The 22,381-nt window shown below is 43.6% G+C and overlaps 1 protein-coding gene across 1 annotated transcript; it reads left to right on the forward strand.

The window, feature by feature from the left end:
• The first annotated feature begins 1,306 nt into the window (after nt 1-1,306).
• On the forward strand, nt 1,307-19,515 carry LOC109880449 (microtubule-associated protein 11-like). The gene is made up of 11 exons (XM_020472654.2): nt 1,307-2,030; nt 3,011-3,106; nt 3,194-3,323; nt 3,472-3,558; nt 9,193-9,313; nt 9,462-9,609; nt 12,535-12,596; nt 14,209-14,381; nt 14,690-14,826; nt 14,926-15,125; nt 18,968-19,515. The coding sequence occupies exons 1-11, from the start codon at nt 1,539-1,541 to the stop codon at nt 19,155-19,157; spliced, it is 1,836 nt and encodes a 611-aa protein (XP_020328243.1). The 5' UTR covers nt 1,307-1,538; the 3' UTR covers nt 19,158-19,515.
• The last annotated feature ends 2,866 nt before the right edge of the window (nt 19,516-22,381 follow it).

Consider the following 22,381-nt stretch of genomic DNA (forward strand, 5'->3'; position numbering starts at 1 on the left):
TCATTTGTATGGGAAAACCAAGGAAATAGTAACTAGGGTAAATTCAGGGAATAGAAACTTTCTTTGCTAGGCCTAACATTAACAAACAACCATAATGTACTGGTTTGATAGGCCTAACATTAACAAACAACCATAATGTACAGGTTTGATAGGCCTAACATTAACAAACAACCATAATGTACTGGTTTGATAGGCCTAACATTAACAAACAACCATAATGTACTGGTTTGATAGGCCTAACATTAACAAACAACCATAATGTACAGGTTTGATAGGCCTAACATTAACAAACAACCATAATGTACTGGTTTGATAGGCCTAACATTAACAAACAACTATAATGTACTGGTTTGGTAGGCCTAACATTAACAAACAACTATAATGTACTGGTTTGGTAGGCCTAACATTAACAAACAACTATAATGTACTGGTTTGCTAGGCCTAACATTAACAAACAACCATAATGTACTGGTTTGATAGGCCTAACATTAACAAACAACTATAATGTACTGGTTTGGTAGGCCTAACATTAACAAACAACTATAATGTACTGGTTTGGTAGGCCTAACATTAACAAACAACTATAATGTACTGGTTTGGTAGGCCTAACATTAACAAACAACTATAATGTACTGGTCTGGTAGGCCTAACATTAACAAACAACTATAATGTACTGGTTTGGTAGGCCTAACATTAACAAACAACCATAATGTACAGGTTTGATAGGCCTAACATTAACAAACAACCATAATGTACAGGTTTGATAGGCTTAGCGTTAACTAACAACCATAATGTACTGGTTTGATAGGACTTTTATTCTCATTCAAATTGGGACTATTCTACCATACTTGAGAGCATACTTTTTGCAGACATTGTAGGTAATACTTCAGAAAACTATATTTAACATGTCATTATCTCCCTGTGTTGTTTATACTTGGTTTGAAACCTCGATATACAGTACATCTGCATGCATTCATTCACTGGTTTTACAAAGCTTCTGCCTGTGATCCTTGTGTGGTTTTGAGTGGCTTAAGATTTAAATAGAAATTGCAAATCTCTAGGCATTGTTGCAAATTGATCACATCAAGTTTACAATGGGTTTAACAGGATTTTCAGTCAATGTTTTCAACTGACAAAATCAAGTGTTATTTATTTAATTGTCAGACATTTTTTTAAATAGTATTTAGTAGGCCTACCTGACTGGGGAGAGAAAGGCCTGCTATGTGGGCTTCTGTGAACTATATTTATAGGCAGTTGATTACTCCTGCCTAGTTTAAATATTCTGCTTTTTTTTTTGTCTGTGATCGACTGGTTGTACTGAAGCACAATGCAACGTGAAGAGTCGGTTGCAGGTTCATCGACTGATGGCCACAATGAATTGGATTTTAAATGTTTATTATTGATAATATATTTATAGAAAATAGGCCAGCTGTCGACGCTGGTCATAAACGGAGACTATAATTCCAAGAGGGGTGTGAATCGTATTAGCTTGTTTGTATGTGGCAATAACCGGGTAAATAAGCTAGCTAACGTTAGCAATGGTTCTAATGATGGAATCGCAATGCGAGTATTTTATGTATTTCCCTGCTGTTCCCATCACGGACCTTTCCGACCCGTCAAAATACCGAACTCTCCCCCGTCGCAGTCACCTCTATCTCGGTGAGACCGTGCAGTTCTTTTTGGTCCTGCGGTCCAGAGATGAAAGGTCAGGTTCGGACGGGACAAAGGGAAACGGGGATAGTGACTGCGGTACCCGGGCTTGGAAGGAGCTGGTAGGGTCCCTCTCCGCTGTAGCAAGTGTGTGCCCTGGCGAGAACCGACATCGCTCCCAACTTCACCCCCACGAGTTCCAGAGAAGCTACAGCGACGACGGTGCAGACGAGGACCCCGACGAGGTCGACTTTGCTGCGGGTACAGCCCATATAGGCAGAAGGGAGTCCAGGAACCGAGGCTTCAGAGAATGCAAGCCGCTTCTCATTCACAATAACACGGGGAGTGATGGGCGGCAGTATCGGCGGGCACCGATGCAGGTAATATGAAATAAATAATAACAGTCTGGTGATAAGTGGAAGGGAAAGAAGGGTCCGTAAGTGGACTATAAACACGGCCAGTTTATTGTATTTTATAATAGGCTTGTGTGAAATAGGAAGTGCTGATAAGAGTGCAGCAGAATCACACATGTAAACTACAACCACAGTGAACCAGACCTTTTTCAACTTTCTGCATGCACTGACCCAACAAGCCAAAACACTGTCTCACTCTGACTACGGTAACTTGTAATTGTGATCTGCTGTACATGTCGGCGCTATCTAGTAGTTACTGATGACATACAAGACGCCTCAAGCATGCGAGCCTCGGCACTGTTTAGATTTGTCCGAACTTGACATTGAGAGAGAGAGAGAGCAGGGCTTGTGGAGTATTTGCTCACCATTGCCTGTTATGAAGCCCGCGCAGTGCCAGTGCAGACAGACAAAAACAACCCAGTCATATTTTCAGAGAAGTCATACCACCTCTCATAACACCGCAGCTCATAGCCAAACAAATGTACCTTGAGGTGTTGGCAACGCTGCAAGATAACACCCACTATGATAGTCAATGTGGGCAAAACAATGGGAATGGATTGTTGTATTTGTGGCACTCAACCACACTTTCATTTCCCATGTCTTTTGTGAAAGATCCTGTTTGTCCATCATACACTGCTGGTGTGGGAGAGTGGATAACAGTAGTGACTCACATCCGTATCAAGAGTCTATAGTCCAAATAAATCCTCCTCCTTTCTTTTTGAGAGCCCATTGTTTACATAATCTGTCTCTGTGTGGCACAGACACACACACACACACACAGACACACACACACACACACACACACACACACAGACACACACACACACACACACACACATATAACATCGTTTTTCTGTCTCGTCCTCTCTCTCCTAGTCACCCATGAACAATAGAAAATAATCTAATATTTCTGTGTGTGTGTACTTGTGCCCTCCTCTCTATCCTAGTCACCCATGGACAAGCCAGTGGTACTGAACGATGAGGTCATCTTCCCTCTGACCGTCTCATTGGACAAACTCCACGTCAACACGCTCAAGGTCAAGGTGAGAGTGTGTGTATGTGTGATCAGATCGTAGTGACTATTCATGTTCATAACATCGCCATAACCTGTGCATTCCTGTCTATGTCAGATCGTAGTGACAGTGTGGAAGCAGGAGAAGGAGAAGGCAGAGATCAGGGAACATGGTTACCTCACCATCCTACAGCTGAGGAGTCCCACACACACCTTCAGACAGGACCTCAACACCTTTAAGGCCCAGGGTACACACAAACACACACATGCCTTTGAAATTCAAAAAAACTCAATATATCATATTTGCATTCAATTAAATATTGTACAGAATAGTTTTTGAATGTATTTTTTATGACAAATATCTCTCTCTCCCCCTCCTTCCCCCTCTCTGTCCAGTCAGCACCACCCTGAGTGTTCTTCCTCCTCCGACTGTGAAATGTCAACAGATTACCGTCTCCGGGAAGCACCTGACCCTTCTCAAAGGTAGGGAGCTGGGGAGGTTCAACTTTGTTACACTGAATGAGAAACACTCTGGACCCTAGTTACACTGAACGAGAAACACTCTGGACCCTAGTTACACTGAATGAGAAACACTCTGGACCCTAGTTACACTGAATGAGAAACACTCTGGACCCTAGTTACACTGAATGAGAAACACTCTGGACCCTAGTTACAATGAATGAGAAACACTCTGGACCCTAGTTACAATGAATGAGAAACACTCTGGACCCTAGTTACACTGAATGAGAAACACTCTGGACCCTAGTTACAATGAATGAGAAACACTCTGGACCCTAGTTACACTGAACGAGAAACACTCTGGACCCTAGTTACACTGAATAAGAAACACTCTGGACCCTAGTTACACTGAATAAGAAACACTCTGGACCCTAGTTACACTGAATAAGAAACACTGGACCCTAGTTACACTGAATAAGAAACACTGGACCCTAGTTACACTGAATAAGAAACACTCTGGACCCTAGTTACACTGAATAAGAAACACTGGACCCTAGTTACACTGAATAAGAAACACTCTGGACCCTAGTTACACTGAATAAGAAACACTGGACCCTAGTTAAAGCCTAGAAATGGTAGGGGGCTGTTTGTGTATTTAGAATGGGCTCACACTATTTCTTCTTAACCCTAGACTCATTGGGTGTTTTCTATTCTCAGATTTGCTCACCCTGCTCTGAAGCAGAGCTAAGAGCTCCTGACTTCTGAATAAAGGAAAGATTGAAACAAGGTGTGTGTGTGTGTGTGTGTGTGTGTGTGTGTGTGTGTGTGTGTGTGTGTGTGTGTGTGTGTGTGTGTGTGTGTGTGTGTGTGTGTGTGTGTGTGTGTGTGTGTGTGTGTGTGTGTGTGTGTGTGTGTGTGTGTGTGTGTGTGTGTAAAATCCTGTTCATTCACTGGAATTAATCAGAGCCATGTATATAGAGAGTTGGGCCAACTTTCCTACTTTTGAATATTGTTTTAATTCTAGAAGTACAGTAGCAGCTTGGGTAATGCCCTAGTTGAGGAGTGCCAAATGAAGATTCATGATTGGTCCTGTGTGGCTCAATTGGTAGAGCATGGCACCTGCAATGCTAGGGTTGTGGATTTCAGTTCCCACTTAGGCCACCCATATGAAAGACTTATGCACTCACTGTTGTAAGTCGCTTTGGAAAAAAGCATCTGATCAATGGCATATTTATGTTATGTTACTTCCTGTTTGAAAACAAAGTGCTTAAGCTAGTGGTTATGCTAACACAGTCTTGGTTTGTTAACAGTAACAGCAACAGAGAGCAAAGTATGACAAATCAAGTACTTTATCCTCGCTGCCACAGTGTTATTACAGTGTTATGCAATAGCTCAGAAGTGTAATGGCTCATATGTGGTGCGTGTGTGTGTGTGTGCGCGTGCGTGCGTGCATTTACACTATAGAGTAAGAGGACCCTCTGAAATGACCCTGTATTGTCTTAAAGGGATAGTGTGGCAACTATAGTGCCTTCCCGAAAATATTCATGTCCCTTGACTTATTCCACATTTTGTCATGTTACATCTTGACTTAAAATGGATTAAATAAATATATTTTAACACCCAATCTACACACAATAACCCATAATGACAAAGTGAGAAAGAAAAACATGTGAATACATTTTTGCAGATGTATTGAAAATAAATTACAGAAATATTTAATTTCCATAAGTATTCACACCTCTGAGTCAATACTTTTAAAAGCACCTTTGGCAGCGATAACAGGTGTGAGTCTTTTGGGGTGAGTCTCTAAGAGCTTTCCACACCTCAATTGTGCAACATTTGCCCATTATTCTTTTCATAATTCTTCAAGCTCTTGTCAAATTGGTTGTTGATCATAGCTTGACAACCATTTTCATTGCCATATATTTTCAAGTAGATTTAAGTCAAAACTGTAACTCGGCCACTCGGGAACATTCCACTCGGGAACATTCTTGGTAAGTAACTCCAGTGTAGATTTGGCCTTGTGTTTTAGGTTATTGTCCTTCTGAAAGGTGAATTCATCTCCCAGTGTCTGGTGGAAAGCAGACTGACCCATGGTTTCCTTTAGGATTTTGCCTTTCTGTTTTAGATTATTGTCCTTCTGAAAGGTGAATTCATCTCCCAGTGTCTGGTGGAAAGCAGACTGACCCATGGTTTCCTTTAGGATTTTGCCTTTCTGTTTTAGGTTATTGTCCTTCTGAAAGGTGAATTCATCTCCCAGTGTCTGGTGGAAAGCAGACTGACCCATGGTTTCCGTTAGGATTTTGCCTTTCTGTTTTAGGTTATTGTCCTTCTGAAAGGTGAATTCATCTCCCAGTGTCTGGTGGAAAGCAGACTGACCCATGGTTTCCGTTAGGATTTTGCCTTTCTGTTTTAGGTTATTGTCCTTCTGAAAGGTGAATTCATCTCCCAGTGTCTGGTGGAAAGCAGACTGACCCATGGTTTCCGTTAGGATTTTGCCTTTCTGTTTTAGGTTATTGTCCTTCTGAAAGGTGAATTCATCTCCCAGTGTCTGGTGGAAAGCAGACTGACCCATGGTTTCCTTTAGGATTTTGCCTTTCTGTTTTTTTTGTTCTGAAAAACTCCCCAGTAGATAAACGATTACAAGCATAACATGATGCAACTACCACCAAAGGGATATTCAATGTCTGCTTTAGATTTTTTTTTACCCATCTACCAATGGGTGACCTTCTTTGCGAGGTATTGGAAAACCGCCCTGGTCTGTTTTGAAATTCACTGCTCAACCGAGTGAACTTACAGATAATTGTATGTGTGGATACAGAGATGAGGTAGTCATTCAACATTCATGTTAAACACTATTATTGCACACAGAGTGAGTCCATGCAATTTATTATGTGACTTGTTAAGCACATTTTTACTCCTGAACTAATTTAGGCTTGCAATAACTAACTGGGTTGAATGCTTATTGACTTAAGACATTTAAGCTTTTCGTGTATAATTAATTTGTTTTGAGAATCATCATTTCACTTTGACATCATTATTGTATGTAGGCCAGTGACAAAAACAAATCTCAATTTCAATAAATGTAAAATTCCGTCTGTAACACAACAACGTGGAAAGGTCAAGGGGGTGTGAATACTTTCTGACGGCAGTGTAAACCCTTTTTTCTACATACCCAGACACAGATGAACTCATGGATACCGTTTTTATGTTTCTACATACATACACAAACCCCACTTACAACATCCACGTCCCATTAAAGGAATAGTGCGACATTTTGGCAACCGAGTGCAGTTTCTCTGTGTGCAGTTTGAAGGAAGTTGAAGGTCGTATGCTAGCAGTTCCTATAGACTTGCACTAACTGTAGTTAGCAATGGCCCCTGAAACTACCTTCAACTTCCTTCAAACTGCACAGAGAAACTGCACTTGGTTGCCAAAATGTTGCACTATTACTTTAATGGGATGTGGGGTTTGTGTATGTGTTTAAATATTGTCCTATGGAAGTGACGCCATTGTTTTAGGAGACAATACTACCATGACTTTTAGGAGACAATACTACCATGACTTTTAGGAGACAATACTACCATGACTTTTAGGAGACAATACTACCATGACTTTTAGGAGACAATAGTACCATGACTTTTAGGAGACAATACTACCATGACTTTTAGGAGACAATACTACCATGACTTTTAGGAGACAATACTACCATGACTTTTAGGAGACAATACTACCATGACTTTTAGGAGACAATACTACCATGACTTTTAGGAGACAATACTACCATGACTTTTAGGAGACAATAGTACCATGACTTTTAGGAGACAATACTACCATGACTTTTAGGAGACAATACTACCATGACTTTTAGGAGACAATACTACCATGACTTTTAGGAGACAATACTACCATGACTTTTAGGAGACAATACTACATCACTTAAACATCTCTCTGTCTCTTTTTTAATGTCTCCCACCTCTCTCTCACTCCCCGCTCCACCTCTCTCTCTCTCTCCCCGCTCCACCTCTCTCTCTCTCTCCCCGCTCCACCTCTCTCTCTCGCTCCCCGCTCCACCTCTCTCTCTCGCTCCCCGCTCCACCTCTCTCTCTCTCGCTCCCCGCTCCACCTCTCTCTCTCTCGCTCCCCGCTCCACCTCTCTCTCTCTCGCTCCCCGCTCCACCTCTCTCTCTCTCGCTCCCCGCTCCACCTCTCTCTCTCTCGCTCCCCGCTCCACCTCTCTCTCTCTCGCTCCCCGCTCCACCTCTCGCTCCCCGCTCCACCTCTCTCTCTCGCTCCCCGCTCCACCTCTCTCTCTCTCTCGCTCCCCGCTTCATCTCTCTCTCGCTCCCCGCTCCACCTCTCTCGCTCCCCGCTCCACCTCTCTCGCTCCCCACTCCACCTCTTTCTCTCTCGCTCCCCGTTCCACCTCTCTCGCTCCCCACTCCACCTCTCTCTCTCTCGCCTCCCGCTCCACCTCTCTCTCTCTCGCTCCCCACTCCACCTCTCTCTCACTCCCCGCTCCACCTCTCTCTCTCTCTCGCTCCCCGCTCCACCTCTCTCTTTCTCTCGCCCCCCGCTCCACCTCTCTCTCCCTCGCTCCCCGCTCCACCTCTCTCTCGCTCCCCGCTCCACCTCTCTTTCACCTCCCGCTCCACCTCTCTCTCGCTCCCCGCTCCACCTCTCTCTCTCGCTCCCCGCTCCACCTCTCTCTCTCGCTCCCCGCTCCACCTCTCTCTCTCTCGCTCCCCGCTCCACCTCTCTCTCGCTCCCCGCTCCATCTCTCTCTCGCTCCATCCCGCTCCACCTCTCTCTCGCTCCCCGCTCCACCTCTCTCTCGCTCCCCGCTCCACCTCTCTCTCGCTCCCCGCTCCACCTCTCTCTCTCTCGCCCCCCGCTCCACCTCTCTCTCTCGCTCCCCGCTCCATCTCTCGCTCCTCGCTCCATCTCTCTCTCTCGCTCCCCGCTCCACCTCTCTCTCTCGCTTACCGCTCCACCTCTCTCTCTCTCGCTCCCCGCTCCACCTCTCTCTCTCTCGCTCCCCGCTCCACCTCTCTCTCTCTCGCTACCCGCTCCACCTCTCTCTCTCTCACTCCCCGCTCCACCTCTCTCTCTCTCACTCCCCGCTCCACCTCTCTCTCTCTCGCTCCCCGCTCCATCTCTCTCTCTCGCTCCCCGCTCCATCTCTCTCTCTCGCTCCCCGCTCCATCTCTCTCTCGCTCCCCGCTCCACCTCTCTCTCTCTCGCTCCCCGCTCCACCTCTCTCTCTCTCGCTCCCCGCTCCACCTCTCTCTCGCTCCCCGCTCCACCTCTCTCTCGCTCCCCGCTCCACCTCTCTCTCGCTCCCCGCTCTCTCGCTCCCCTCTCTCTCGCTCCCCGCTCCACCTCTCTCTCTCGCTCCCCGCTCCACCTCTCTCTCTCTCGCTCCCCGCTCCACCTCTCTCTCTCTCGCTCCACCTCTCTCTCTCTCGCTCCCCGCTCCACCTCTCTCGCTCCCCGCTCCACCTCTCTCTCTCTCTCGCTCCCCGCTCCACCTCTCTCTCTCTCTCGCTCCCCGCTCCACCTCTCTCTCTCTCTCGCTCCCCGCTCCACCTCTCTTTCTCTCGCTCCCCGCTCCACCTCTCTCTCGCTCCCCGCTCCACCTCTCCCCCCTCTCCCCAGTATTAAACTCCAGTTCCCAGGAGGAGGTGTGTGTTAGGAACGTGAGGGTTCTTCCTAACTTCAACGCGTCCTACCTCCCCATGATGCCTGATGGCTCTGTACTCCTAGTGGACAATGTCTGGTAATTATAGTCCCAACCTTAACCATTAGGATTTAATGCAAAACTGCTGTAAAAAAAAAGTTTAAATAAAGACCTTGGTCAGAATGTTAAAAGTGCCACTTTTTGTAACCATTTCGTAACCACAACATTCTATACTACCTGTCTGCAGCCACCAATCAGCGGAGGTTACCATGGCATCATTCCACAGAATGAACAGTAGCTCCTCCCACCTTCCCAGCATGCTCTCTGCCCTGGAGGAGCAGAACTTCCTGTTTCAGCTGCAGCTCAGAGACCAGCCAGAGGAAGAGTCCAGCGAGGTGAGAGTGGGGAAGATTCTCAATTGGGCAAAAGTCTATCCTCGACTCCTTCCCTGAAACCGATAAGTGGGTAATAGTCGTGGAGAGTGTCAATTCGTTAGTAGGAGAACGGAGGATTGTGCTCACCACCATGATAACCTACTTCGGCAGAGGATGCACAGGTGTATCCTCAATGGAGGCTAGTGCAGAAGTGTTTAAACATTGGCCACTCCCCCTTTGAATCAGCTGTTGTTTTCTGGAATGAGAAAAGCAAGCACACATTTAAAATCTATATGCTACTTATCCTTTTATCTAGAAAATGTTGATGCGCGAGTGCAGATGTCTCATTTCATACAAGCACATTTGTTTCTATGTTTCCTCTCCTCAGCTCCTCTCCTCTGTTACCTTCAACCTTTTTCAAAAGCAGACAAGGAGAGATTCTCTCACGGAGAGAAAGGAGAATGTAATACCAACTGAAATAGTCCCAGTTTGTAACATAAAGGGGAGTGAAGGGAGTATCTCTGTCAGTGAGATACATTCCAGACTATAATATCATACTTAACCCGATTGTACACTACACGATTTTGGCCCGGATTTAGTTTTTGAGGTTGGAGGCAAAATTCCCATGTCATTGCCTACTCGGGACGCGCAGCTATCACTGACGCTTGTTTAATGTGAGCGGGTCAGAGACACAATCTACGGATCTCGTCTTTGAGCAGTCCCAGACGTCACAAATATTTTCAAACATGTTTGATTTTATCTGCATAAAATCTGCAATGCTCGTTTAGTGATGTGCTACAACAAGTTTTGAGAACGGTGATCAGCAATAGCCAATGAGAGCTCGCCAGAGAAGAAAACAGTGAGATCATAAGGTTGTTTCGTGTCACCCAGAATGAGTAGACTAGAGCAGGAGCGATGACTACTACTATTATGTGTTTGTACTTGCCTTTAACCAAAGCCATAGTGTCAAATCGCTACAGCTCTGAAGTTCACAACCAAAGTTATTCAATTCAATATGTTGGCTTGATACAGTTGAAGTCGGAAGTTAGGTTGGAGTCATTAAAACTTGTTTTTCAACCACTCCACAAATTTCTTGTTAACAAACCATAGTTTTGGCAAGTCAGTTAGGACTTCTACTTCTACTTAAGTAATTTTTCCAACAATTGTTTACAGACGATTATTTCACTTATAATTCACTGTATCACAATTCCAGTGGGTCAGAAGTTTACATACACTAAGTTGACTGTGTCTTTAAACAATTCCAGTGGGTCAGAAGTTTACATACACTAAGTTGACTGTGCCTTTAAACAATTCCAGTGGGTCAGAAGTTTACATACACTAAGTTGACTGTGCCTTTAAACAGACACAAACTTTTCATACAAGTCAGAGTTAAACAAAATCTTTATTCACTTATTAATAAGAATAGCATGTCACACCACACACACAGGTGATTCATGTGAGTGCTCTGCAATAACGATGGCTGGTCGACACAACACTCTTGAATGTTGTGTTGAGAGCCCCGACACAAGAAATACCAACATCTTTTATATGGCAAAGATACACCCCCTTAGTCTAGATGACAAACAACAGATGTGTGGAATTGGTCACAAGGTTAGGATTTGTATGAAATAAATGAATAATTTATAGCAGACAGTATCTGCTGTGAAGACTGTTCTCATTGTATGAAAACCAGGGTTTGGCCCCCAAAACGAGGTTCCTCTCAACCCGAGCCATCTCTCCCCAGTGCCTTCCAGTCAGAGCAGAGCAATTTCCCTCACATGAATGGAATGTGGCTTGTCGTAGATCCCCACTCTTAGTTCACACAGACACAATAGAGTTCTAAGAACCCTATTCTGTTGCATAAAATTACCATTTGATTCAATAACAGTATTATACCATAATATTGTAATTTCACCACCACAATGTCCTTGAGTGGCCCAGACAGAGCCCGGACTTGAACCCAATACATCTCTGGAGAGACCTAAAAATAGCTGTGCAGCGACGCTCCCCATCCAACCTGACAGCGCTTTAGAGGCTCTGCAGAGAGGAATGGGAGAAACTTCCCAAATACAGGTGTGCCGAGCTTGTAGCATCATACCCAAGAAGACTTGAGGCTGTAATCGCTGCCAAAGGTGCCTCAACAAAGTAAAGTAAAGGGTCTGAATACTTATGTAAATGTGATATTTCAGTTTTTATTTCTTATAAATAGTTTTTGCTTTGTCGCTATGGGGTATTGTGTGTAGATTGATGAGGGAGAAAAACAATTGGGGCTGTAAAATGAAAACATTTGGAAAAAGTCAAGGGGTCTGAATACTTTCAGATTGCATTGTATGGCAAGCGTTAATGTCTGACTGAAGATATTTGAGGCTGCTTTGAGCCACAGCTCGTTGTAGCTACGTTAAATCTAATCACATCGTTGTTTTGGCGAGACAGCGTGGTATCGACAATCCTTACGACCAAGTGAAGAATCTTGTAGCGTGTGACCCCTATCTGTGCCACATTGTTTAGTGTGCCACATTGTTTAGTGTGCCACATTGTTTAGTGTGCCACATTGTTTAGTGTGCCACATTGTTGAGGGTGCCACATTGTTGAGTGTGCCACATTGTTGAGTGTGCCACATTGTTGAGTGTGCCACATTGTTGAGTGTGCCACATTGTTGAGTGTGCCACATTGTTGAGTGTGCCACATTGTTGAGTGTGCCACATTGTTGAGTGTGCCACATTGTTTAGTGTGCCACATTGTTTAGTGTGCGCACCACTATGTTGGCAAGACCATCGCTCAGCAAATTATTATATATATTTTTTCTTTGTGTCGTGTACAACCGGCTTTAGTGTGAGATAATTTAAACTGTTTTAGATTAAACGTATGCATGAAAGATCTGCCAATAATGTCCTTATGTCTACAGCATGAGATCATTTGAGGAATGTGTTTTTCTTTCTGCTTTAGGCTCTGGAGGTTCCATTGGTGGCTGTGCTGCAATGGTCTACCTCTAAGCTTCCATTTACCAGGTAGGTCTATTTTTAAAATGTTTTTATTTTACCCTCTTTCTCTCCACAGTTTTGATCTTGTCTCATTGCTGCAACCCCCCAATGGGCTCGGAAGGCGAAGGTCGAGTCATGCGTCCTCCGAAATATGACCTGCCCAACCTTGCTTCTTAAAACCCGCCCGCTTAACCTGGGAGCCAGCCGCACCAATGTGTCAGAGGAAACACCGTTCAACTTATGACCGGGGTCAGCTTGCAAGCGCCCAGCCTGCCATAAGGAGTCGCTAGAGATCGCGATGAACCAAGTAGAGCCCCCCCGCCAGACCCTCCCCTAACCCGGACGACGCTGGGCAAATTGTGCGCCGCCCTATGGGACTCCCAATGACGGCCGGTTGGGATACTGCCCGGGATCGAACCCGGGTCTGTAATGATGCCTCTAGCACTGCGATGCAGTGCCTTAGACTGCTGCGCCACTCAGGAGGCCCAGGGGCCGGATTCACAAAACCTTCTTAAGAAGTAATTTCCTCTTAACTGACATTTTTTCCCTTTTAACTACTCGAGAAGAGGGTTAAGCAACGGTGCTATTCCTCAAGAAGGTTCTAGGAAATGTTCTTGTGCTATTTCTTATGTTTCTCCTTTCGCAAAAAGATTATTGGAAATGTTCTTAATTCCAAGATGGCTAAACCCTTGTCTTAAACTCAGGGCAGTGAGAGAAAAAGCTCATGAAAGCAATTGACCATGTTTAATTCACACAACCTTCATCTGATTGGTGGTGCTACAGAGATGGTTTTCCTTCTGGAATGTTCTCCCATCTCCACAGAGGAACTCTGGAGCTCTGTCAGAGTGACCATCGGGTTCTTAATAACCTCCCTGACCAAAGCCTTTCTCCCCCGATTGCTTAGTTTGCAGCCAGCTCTTGGAAGAGTCTTTGTGGTTCCAAACTTCTTCCATTTAAGAATGATGGAGACCACTGTGTTCTTGGACCTTCAATGCTGCAGAAATGTTTTTATACCCTTCCCCAGATCTGTGCCTCGACACAATCCTGTCCTGGAGCTCTACGGACAATTCCTTTGACCTCATGGCTTGGTTTTTGCTCTGACATGCACTATCAACTGTGGGACCTTATATAGACAGGTGCGTGTCTTTCCAAATCAATTGAATTTACCACAGGTGGACGCCAATCAAGTTGTAGAAACATCTCAAGGATGATCAATAGAAACAGGATGCACCTGAGCCCAATTTCGAGTCTCATAGCAAAGGGTCTGAATACTTAAGTAAATAAGGTATTTTTTTCAATCAATTTTTTATAAATTTGCAAAAATCTCGAAAAACCTGGTTTCACTTTGTCATTATGGGGTATTGTGTATAGATTGATGAGGGGAAAAAAAGTATTTGAATCCATTTTAGAATAAGGCTGTAACGTAACTAAATGTGGGAAGGGGTCCCAATACTTTCCGAATGCACTGTAACTATCCTATTATAACTACAAGCATAACTACAAGCCTTCCCTTCACAAGATAAGTGTACACCCAGTATTTGTTGGAACTACCCCATACTCTTCATTAACTCTATTATCTGTCCAAATATACCTACCCTTATTATTACCTGATTTGACCTTCTTCACTTCCCTTCCCCAGGTACATTTCGACCCACTACCAGCTACCCAGCGTGAGACTGGACCGCCCCCGTTTGGTGATGACAGCTTCTTGTCAGAGTTCCGTGAGGCCGCTGGAGCACTTCCGGGTCAAATACACCCTCCTCAACAACCTGCAGGACTTCCTGGCTGTACGCCTGGTCTGGACACCCGAAGGTGAGAATAGATAATCATTATGGAGGGGGGAAAAGAGTGATAGAGAGAGATTGGAAGAGGGATGGAAAGAGACAGAGGGAAGATGGAGGAAAGCGAGAAAAAAAAAATGGAGAGGTTGTTACAAGGGAGGGAGGGAGATGTGTAGTGGTAGATGAGGGGTGAATCCTGTCTAACATCCAGTCATGATTTGTAACAAAGCCCCTAACTAACTGACTACATACCAGAGGAACAGAATGACTTTAGGTTATATTATATTGCTCTCTCCTTGGTTAAACTAAACACCATCCTCTCTTCCTTCCTCCCCCCAGGACGTGGTCGGCAGGAGGACCCGTCAGCCAGTTCTGTGGTGTGTCACTCCCCCCTCAACAACTTGGGACAGTGTCGGAAAGGATCCACCCTCTCCTTCACAGTTGCCTTCCAGATTCTCAAGGCAGGACTGTTTGAGGTACCAACACACTCACACTCACTTCTTGTCTGTCTGGTCTGGTCTTGTCTTGTCTTGTCTGACCAAACATTACTCACTCACCCTCCTCTTCCTCTCCAGTTAAGCCAGCACATGAAGCTGAAGCTCCAGTTCACAGCGTCCTGTTCCAACCCCCCTGCTGAGGCCAGGCCCATGTCTCTGTCCTTGTCCCGTCACAACTCTCCCTCCAGCCCTGCTGTTAGAGACCTGCTGGACAGACAGAGTCTGGGACGGTCACAGAGCTTCTCTCACCAACAAACCTCACGGTCACATCTTATGAGGTAGGAGACACTGACGCGTATATACAGTCGCTAGTGAAAGTCTTGCTGCCTTAAAATGTAATCTAAATAGGAATACATGACATTTTCTTCCCTATCGATCTACACAACCTACTCCACATTTTCTTCCCTATCGATCTACACAACCTACTCCACATTTTCTTCCCTATCGATCTACACAACCTACTCCACATTTTCTTCCCTATCGATCTACACAACCTACTCCACATTTTCTTCCCTATCGATCTACACAACCTACTCCACATTTTCTTCCCTATCGATCTACACAACCTACTCCACATTTTCTTCCCTATCGATCTACACAACTTACTCCACATTTCTTCCCTATCGATCTACACAACCTACTCCACATTTTCTTCCCTATCGATCTACACAACCTACTCCACATTTTCTTCCCTATCGATCTACACAACCTACTCCACATTTTCTTCCCTATCGATCTACACAACCTACTCCACATTTTCTTCCCTATCGATCTACACAACCTACTCCACATTTTCTTCCCTATCGATCTACACAACCTACTCCACATTTTCTTCCCTATCGATCTACACAACCTACTCCATATTTTCTTCCCTATCGATCTACACAACCTACTCCACATTTTCTTCCCTATCGATCTACACAACCTACTCCACATTTTCTTCCCTATCGATCTACACAACCTACTCCACATTTTCTTCCCTATCGATCTACACAACCTACTCCACATTTTCTTCCCTATCGATCTACACAACCTACTCCACATTTTCTTCCCTATCGATCTACACAACCTACTCCACATTTTCTTCCCTATCGATCTACACAACCTACTCCACATTTTCTTCCCTATCGATCTACACAACCTACTCCACATTTTCTTCCCTATCGATCTACACAACCTACTCCACATTTTCTTCCCTATCGATCTACACAACCTACTCCACATTTTCTTCCCTATCGATCTACACAACCTACTCCACATTTTCTTCCCTATCGATCTACACAACCTACTCCACATTTTCTTCCCTATCGATCTACACAACCTACTCCACATTTTCTTCCCTATCGATCTACACAACCTACTCCACATTTTCTTCCCTATCGATCTACACAACCTACTCCACATTTTCTTCCCTATCGATCTACACAACCTACTCCACATTTTCTTCCCTATCGATCTACACAACCTACTCCACATTTTCTTCCCTATCGATCTACACAACCTACTCCACATTTTCTTCCCTATCGATCTACACAACCTACTCCACATTTTCTTCCCTATCGATCTACACAACCTACTCCACATTTTCTTCCCTATCGATCTACACAACCTACTCCACATTTTCTTCCCTATCGATCTACACAACCTACTCCACATTTTCTTCCCTATCGATCTACACAACTACTCCACATTTTCTTCCCTATCGATCTACACAACCTACTCCACATTTCTTCCCTATCGATCTACACAACCTACTCCACATTTTCTTCCCTATCGATCTACACAACCTACTCCACATTTTCTTCCCTATCGATCTACACAACCTACTCCACATTTTCTTCCCTATCGATCTACACAACCTACTCCACATTTTCTTCCCTATCGATCTACACAACCTACTCCACATTTTCTTCCCTATCGATCTACACAACCTACTCCACATTTTCTTCCCTATCGATCTACACAACCTACTCCACATTTTCTTCCCTATCGATCTACACAACCTACTCCACATTTTCTTCCCTATCGATCTACACAACCTACTCCACATTTTCTTCCCTATCGATCTACACAACCTACTCCACATTTTCTTCCCTATCGATCTACACAACCTACTCCACATTTTCTTCCCTATCGATCTACACAACCTACTCCACATTTTCTTCCCTATCGATCTACACAACCTACTCCACATTTTCTTCCCTATCGATCTACACAACCTACTCCCACATTTTCTACCCTATCGATCTACACAACCTACTCCACATTTTCTACCCTATCGATCTACACAACCTACTCCACATTTTCTTCCCTATCGATCTACACAACCTACTCCACATTTTCTTCCCTATCGATCTACACAACCTACTCCACATTTTCTTCCCTATCGATCTACACAACCTACTCCACATTTTCTTCCCTATCGATCTACACAACCTACTCCACATTTTCTTCCCTATCGATCTACACAACCTACTCCACATTTTCTTCCCTATCGATCTACACAACCTACTCCACATTTTCTTCCCTATCGATCTACACCACCTACTCCACATTTTCTTCCCTATCGATCTACACCACCTACTCCACATTTTCTTCCCTATCGATCTACACCACCTACTCCACATTGTCTTCCCTATCGATCTACACCACCTACTCCACATTTTCTTCCCTATCGATCTACACCACCTACTCCACATTTTCTTCCCTATCGATCTACACCACCTACTCCACATTTTCTTCCCTATCGATCTACACCACCTACTCCACATTTTCTTCCCTATCGATCTACACCACCTACTCCACATTTTCTTCCCTATCGATCTACACCACCACCTACTCCACATTTTCTTCCCTATCGATCTACACCACCTACTTCCACATTTTCTTCCCTATCGATCTACACCACCTACTCCACATTTTCTTCCCTATCGATCTACACCACCTACTCCACATGTTCTTCCCTATCGATCTACACCACCTACTCCACATGTTCTTCCCTATCGATCTACACCACCTACTCCACATTTTCTTCCCTATCGATCTACACCACCTACTCCACATTTTCTTCCCTATCGATCTACACCACCTACTCCACATTTTCTTCCCTATCGATCTACACCACCTACTCCACATTTTCTTCCCTATCGATCTACACCACCTACTCCACATTTTCTTCCCTATCGATCTACACCACCTACTCCACATTTTCTTCCCTATCGATCTACACCACCTACTCCACATTTTCTTCCCTATCGATCTACACCACCTACTCCACATTTTCTTCCCTATCGATCTACACCACCTACTCCACATTTTCTTCCCTATCGATCTACACCACCTACTCCACATTTTCTTCCCTATCGATCTACACCACCTACTCCACATTTTCTTCCCTATCGATCTACACCACCTACTCCACATTTTCAAAACATTATTAACATTTATAGAACATTTTCCAAATGAATAAAACAAAGGTGTATAGATTACGTAGGTATGTAGTTCTCATTCACTTTGAGAATGTACAGTAGGTTGTATAGATTACGTAGGTATGTAGTTCTCATTCACTTTGAGAATGTACAGTAGGTTGTATAGATTACGTAGTTATGTAGTTCTCATTCACTTTGAGAATGTACAGTAGGTTGTATTGATTACGTAGGTATGTAGTTCTCATTCACTTTGAGAATGTACAGTAGGTTGTATAGATTACGTAGGTATGTAGTTCTCATTCACTTTGAGAATGTACAGTAGGTTGTATAGATTACGTAGGTATGTAGTTCTCATTCACTTTGAGAATGTACAGTAGGTTGTATAGATTACGTAGGTATGTAGTTCTCATTCACTTTGAGAATGTACAGTAGGTTGTATAGATCGAGGAGGAAAAACAGCAAGTGTATATTCCCCTTTTAGATTTAACTTGAAGGCAGAACACACACGTAGAAGCACACACATTAGCATTCAGTCAAACACGCACACCCAACCATACTGTAATCCCCACATTCTGGCAGTGCCTCCCTGACCGCTCTCAGACTCTTTGAACTCTCTCCTAATCATCCCCATCTTGTGTGTGTGCCTGTCTGTTGCGTCTGTCTGTATCTGTCCGTGTGTGTGTGTGTTCCAGGACGGGCAGTGTTATGGAGCGCCGGGCCATCACTCCTCCAGTGGGATCTCCAGTGGGTCGACCCCTCTACCTTCCCCCCGAATGCCCCGTCCTCTCACTGGATAAGATCGCCAAGAGAGAGTGTAAGGTATTGGTACTGGAACTTGGGAGAGGGAGGGAGGGTTGGAGGAATGAGGTAGAGAGGAAATAAGAGATGTAACGGGAGATTTAGAGGGGGGGGGGCATTTCTCATTGAGCATTTCATCCAACCTGAAACAAAACGCAAAAACTGTTTCACACAAAAATACAGACCACAGTCACCACACTGAATGTCTTACTCTACATGATCCACATCATTTCAAGACACCGGAGGAGTTACTTTCCACATAATTCTTTTTTCTTTTTTTTTACTATTATTTCAACATTCTGTTTTATTCCTTGTTTTATGTCTTGGTGTGTAATTAAATATAGAAGTAGAGAGAGAAGTGGTAGTAGAGAGAGAGAAAAGTAGTAGAGAGAGAGAAGTAGTAGAGAGAGAGAGAAAAGTAGTAGAGAGAGAGAAGTAGTAGAGAGAGAGAGTAGTAGAGAGAGAGTAGTAGAGAGAGAGAAGTAGTAGAGAGAGAGAGAGAAGTAGTAGAGAGAGAGAGTAGTAGAGAGAGAAGTAGTAGTAGAGAGAGAAGTAGTAGGAGAGAGAGAAGTAGTAGGAGAGAGAGAAGTAGTAGAGAGAGAGAAGTAGTAGTAGAGAGAGACAGAGTGAGAGAGAGAGAAGTAGTAGAGAGAGAGAGACAGAGAGAGAGAAAGAAAGAGAGAGAGAGAAGTAGAGAGACATTCTGTTTTATTCCTTGTTTTATGTCTTGGTGTGTAATTAAATATAGAAGTAGAGAGAGAAGTGGTAGTAGAGAGAGAGAAGTGGTAGTAGAGAGAGAGAAGTGGTAGAGAGAGAGAAGTGGTAGAGAGAGAGAAGTGGTAGAGAGAGAGAAGTGGTAGAGAGAGAGAAGTGGTAGAGAGAGAGAAGTGGTAGAGAGAGAGAAGTGGTAGAGAGAGAGAAGTGGTAGTAGAGAGAGAAGTAGTAGAGAGAGAGAAGTAGTAGAGAGAGAGACAGAGTGAGAGAGAGAAGTAGTAGAGAGAGAGAGACAGAGAGAGAGAAAGAAAGAGAGAGAGAGAAGTAGTAGTAGAGAGAGAGAAGTAGTAGTAGAGAGAGAAGTAGTAGAGAGAGAGACAGAGTGAGAGAGAGAAGTAGTAGTAGAGAGAGAGAAGTGGTAGTAGAGAGAGACAGAGTGAGAGAGAGAAGTAGTAGAGAGAGAGAGACAGAGAGAGAGAAAGAAAGAGAGAGAAGTAGAGAGACATTCTGTTTTATTCCTTGTTTTATGTCTTGGTGTGTAATTAAATATGTAAATAAAAGCATCGGGTGGCGAGCTAGATCTGCAGTAATATTTGGGCTGCCATTTAACGTGAAATTCACAGGGTTTGGTTAATTAATAAACTTTTTAAATATATTGTCTAACTAACACTGTTCTGCATGCGACATGTTTGATGTAAAACTTTGGATGTTAAAGCTAGAGTCCTTGAGTCAAGCAATAACAAGCCTCCACCCCGCCTCTGTTTTTGTAAAAAAAGCTTTGGGATAGGCCTGGAGTGATGTAACCACTGTCATAGACAGCGCTATGGATGCAAGGACTGACCTTCTATGATATCAACATTATAATTTAGTTTTGAGGCTGTACAGTGTTTTGTTTACATTGTTTTACTCCAATGTTTGTAAGGAAACTTATATTTTGGGTTCTGATGGGGGTACGGCAGCTGCTCATGAGGCATTTATAATATTCTTCAAGAATCAATGGGTGTATATAATTCATAAGTAAAACCAAATTGATGTAGCAACTAAGGATTTTAGCTTTAACAAAAGCACCAGGATGACCCAGAGAATGGGCTGAGTTCGGTGTCATTGTGGAAAAACTGTAGTTTCATTCTTGTTACAATGTGTTGTAGTTTAGTGACTAAGGGCCACAGTCTCTACACTGAATTTAAAACGTTTAATATTTTGTCTTTACACTGGCTATCAGAGATTTTGTGTTTATGCTATAAGTGTATTTGTCTGATTATGATAATTTTATTTTGTCAGATTTTTAAGCAGCAGCCAATGCTAACATATCATCTCCTTAGTACACTACATATTAGTACACACTCCATGATAGGGAATAATCCTGCATCCTTTTCAGTCATTTGTCTTTCCTTTGGGTCCCTATACAACCTACAGACTAATGGATTTAACAATGGTGGAAACTCTCTCCAATCCAATACTTTCACATCCAAGCCGGGAAATTGATCGTTGAGGTCATTCACACTTTACCTTATTATTAGGGATTTAGTCCTCTTGGGTAATCCAGAATAGTTCATTATTTAAAGTCAGTCCCTGTAGATGTTTTCAACTGTTTCCATTTGTGTTATGAACGATCGTGGTGTGTGTGTGTGTTGTATGCTTCTGAATGAGCCTAAAACACTGGATGTATATTGTATTTTCATTTTATTTTCTGGTTCATAAACCAATAGGAATGGCCAAGAGGTATCTATTCCCGATGTAAAAGACAATGTGATATTCTGTGGGGACATTTCAAACGATCTGTCTACTGAGTGGTATGCCTCATTTTCCCTGGACACAAACTACTTTCTTGTGTATCCTTTGTTCATTTCTATATCTTATCAAGAAGGACATAAGAGACTTGAGTAGAGGATGTAGTTTGCTATTATCGTGTTTGTTTTTTGTTTTATTTCTGATTTTAAAAAATCATTGCATTGTTGGAAAAGGACCCGTAAATAAGCATTTCACTGTTAGTCTCCACCGTTTTTATTCCGAAGCATGTGACATTTTTTGTTGTTGTTGATTCCAGACTTTGTTTAAGGCTAGTGATAGATCATTGGTAAAGAATAGAGAACAGTAAAGGACCGAGACAGCTGCCTTGCAGAATACCACATTTCCATTAAAGAAGACCCTCTGTGTTATATTGGATAGATACAGTGCATTCGGAAACTATTCAGACCCTTTTACTTTTTCCACATTTTGTTAGGTTACAGCCTTATTCTAAAATGGATTACATCGTTTTTTCCCCCCTCATCAATACCCAATAATGACAAGGCAAAAACAGTTTTTGAGATAAACCTATTCAGACCCTTTACTCAGTACTTTGTTGAAGCACCTTTGGCAATGATTACAACCTAGAGTCTCTGCAGATCCTCTGAAACTCTGTCAGATTGGATGGGGAGTGTCGCTGCAGAGCTATTTTCAGGTCTCTCCAAACATGTTCAATCGAGTTCAAGCATGGCCTCTTGCTGGACCACTCAAGGACATTTGGAGACTTTTCCCGATGTTGTCTTGGCTGTGTGCTTAGGGTTGTTGTCCTGTTGGAAGGTGAACCTTCCCCCAGTCTGAAGTCCTGA

This window comes from Oncorhynchus kisutch, linkage group LG16 (assembly GCF_002021735.2).
Source record: "Oncorhynchus kisutch isolate 150728-3 linkage group LG16, Okis_V2, whole genome shotgun sequence".
NCBI lineage: Eukaryota > Metazoa > Chordata > Actinopteri > Salmoniformes > Salmonidae > Oncorhynchus > Oncorhynchus kisutch.

Excerpts from the sequence above, each read along its gene's own strand:
- LOC109880449 (XM_020472654.2), top strand. The coding sequence starts at position 1,539 with ATGGTTCTAATGATGGAATCGCAATGCGAGTATTTTATGTATTTCCCT. Across the intron at positions 9,610-12,534 it reads CAGAGGAAGAGTCCAGCGAG|GCTCTGGAGGTTCCATTGGT; the intron begins GTGAGAGTGGGG and ends TTTCTGCTTTAG. Across the intron at positions 12,597-14,208 it reads TCTAAGCTTCCATTTACCAG|GTACATTTCGACCCACTACC; the intron begins GTAGGTCTATTT and ends TCCCTTCCCCAG.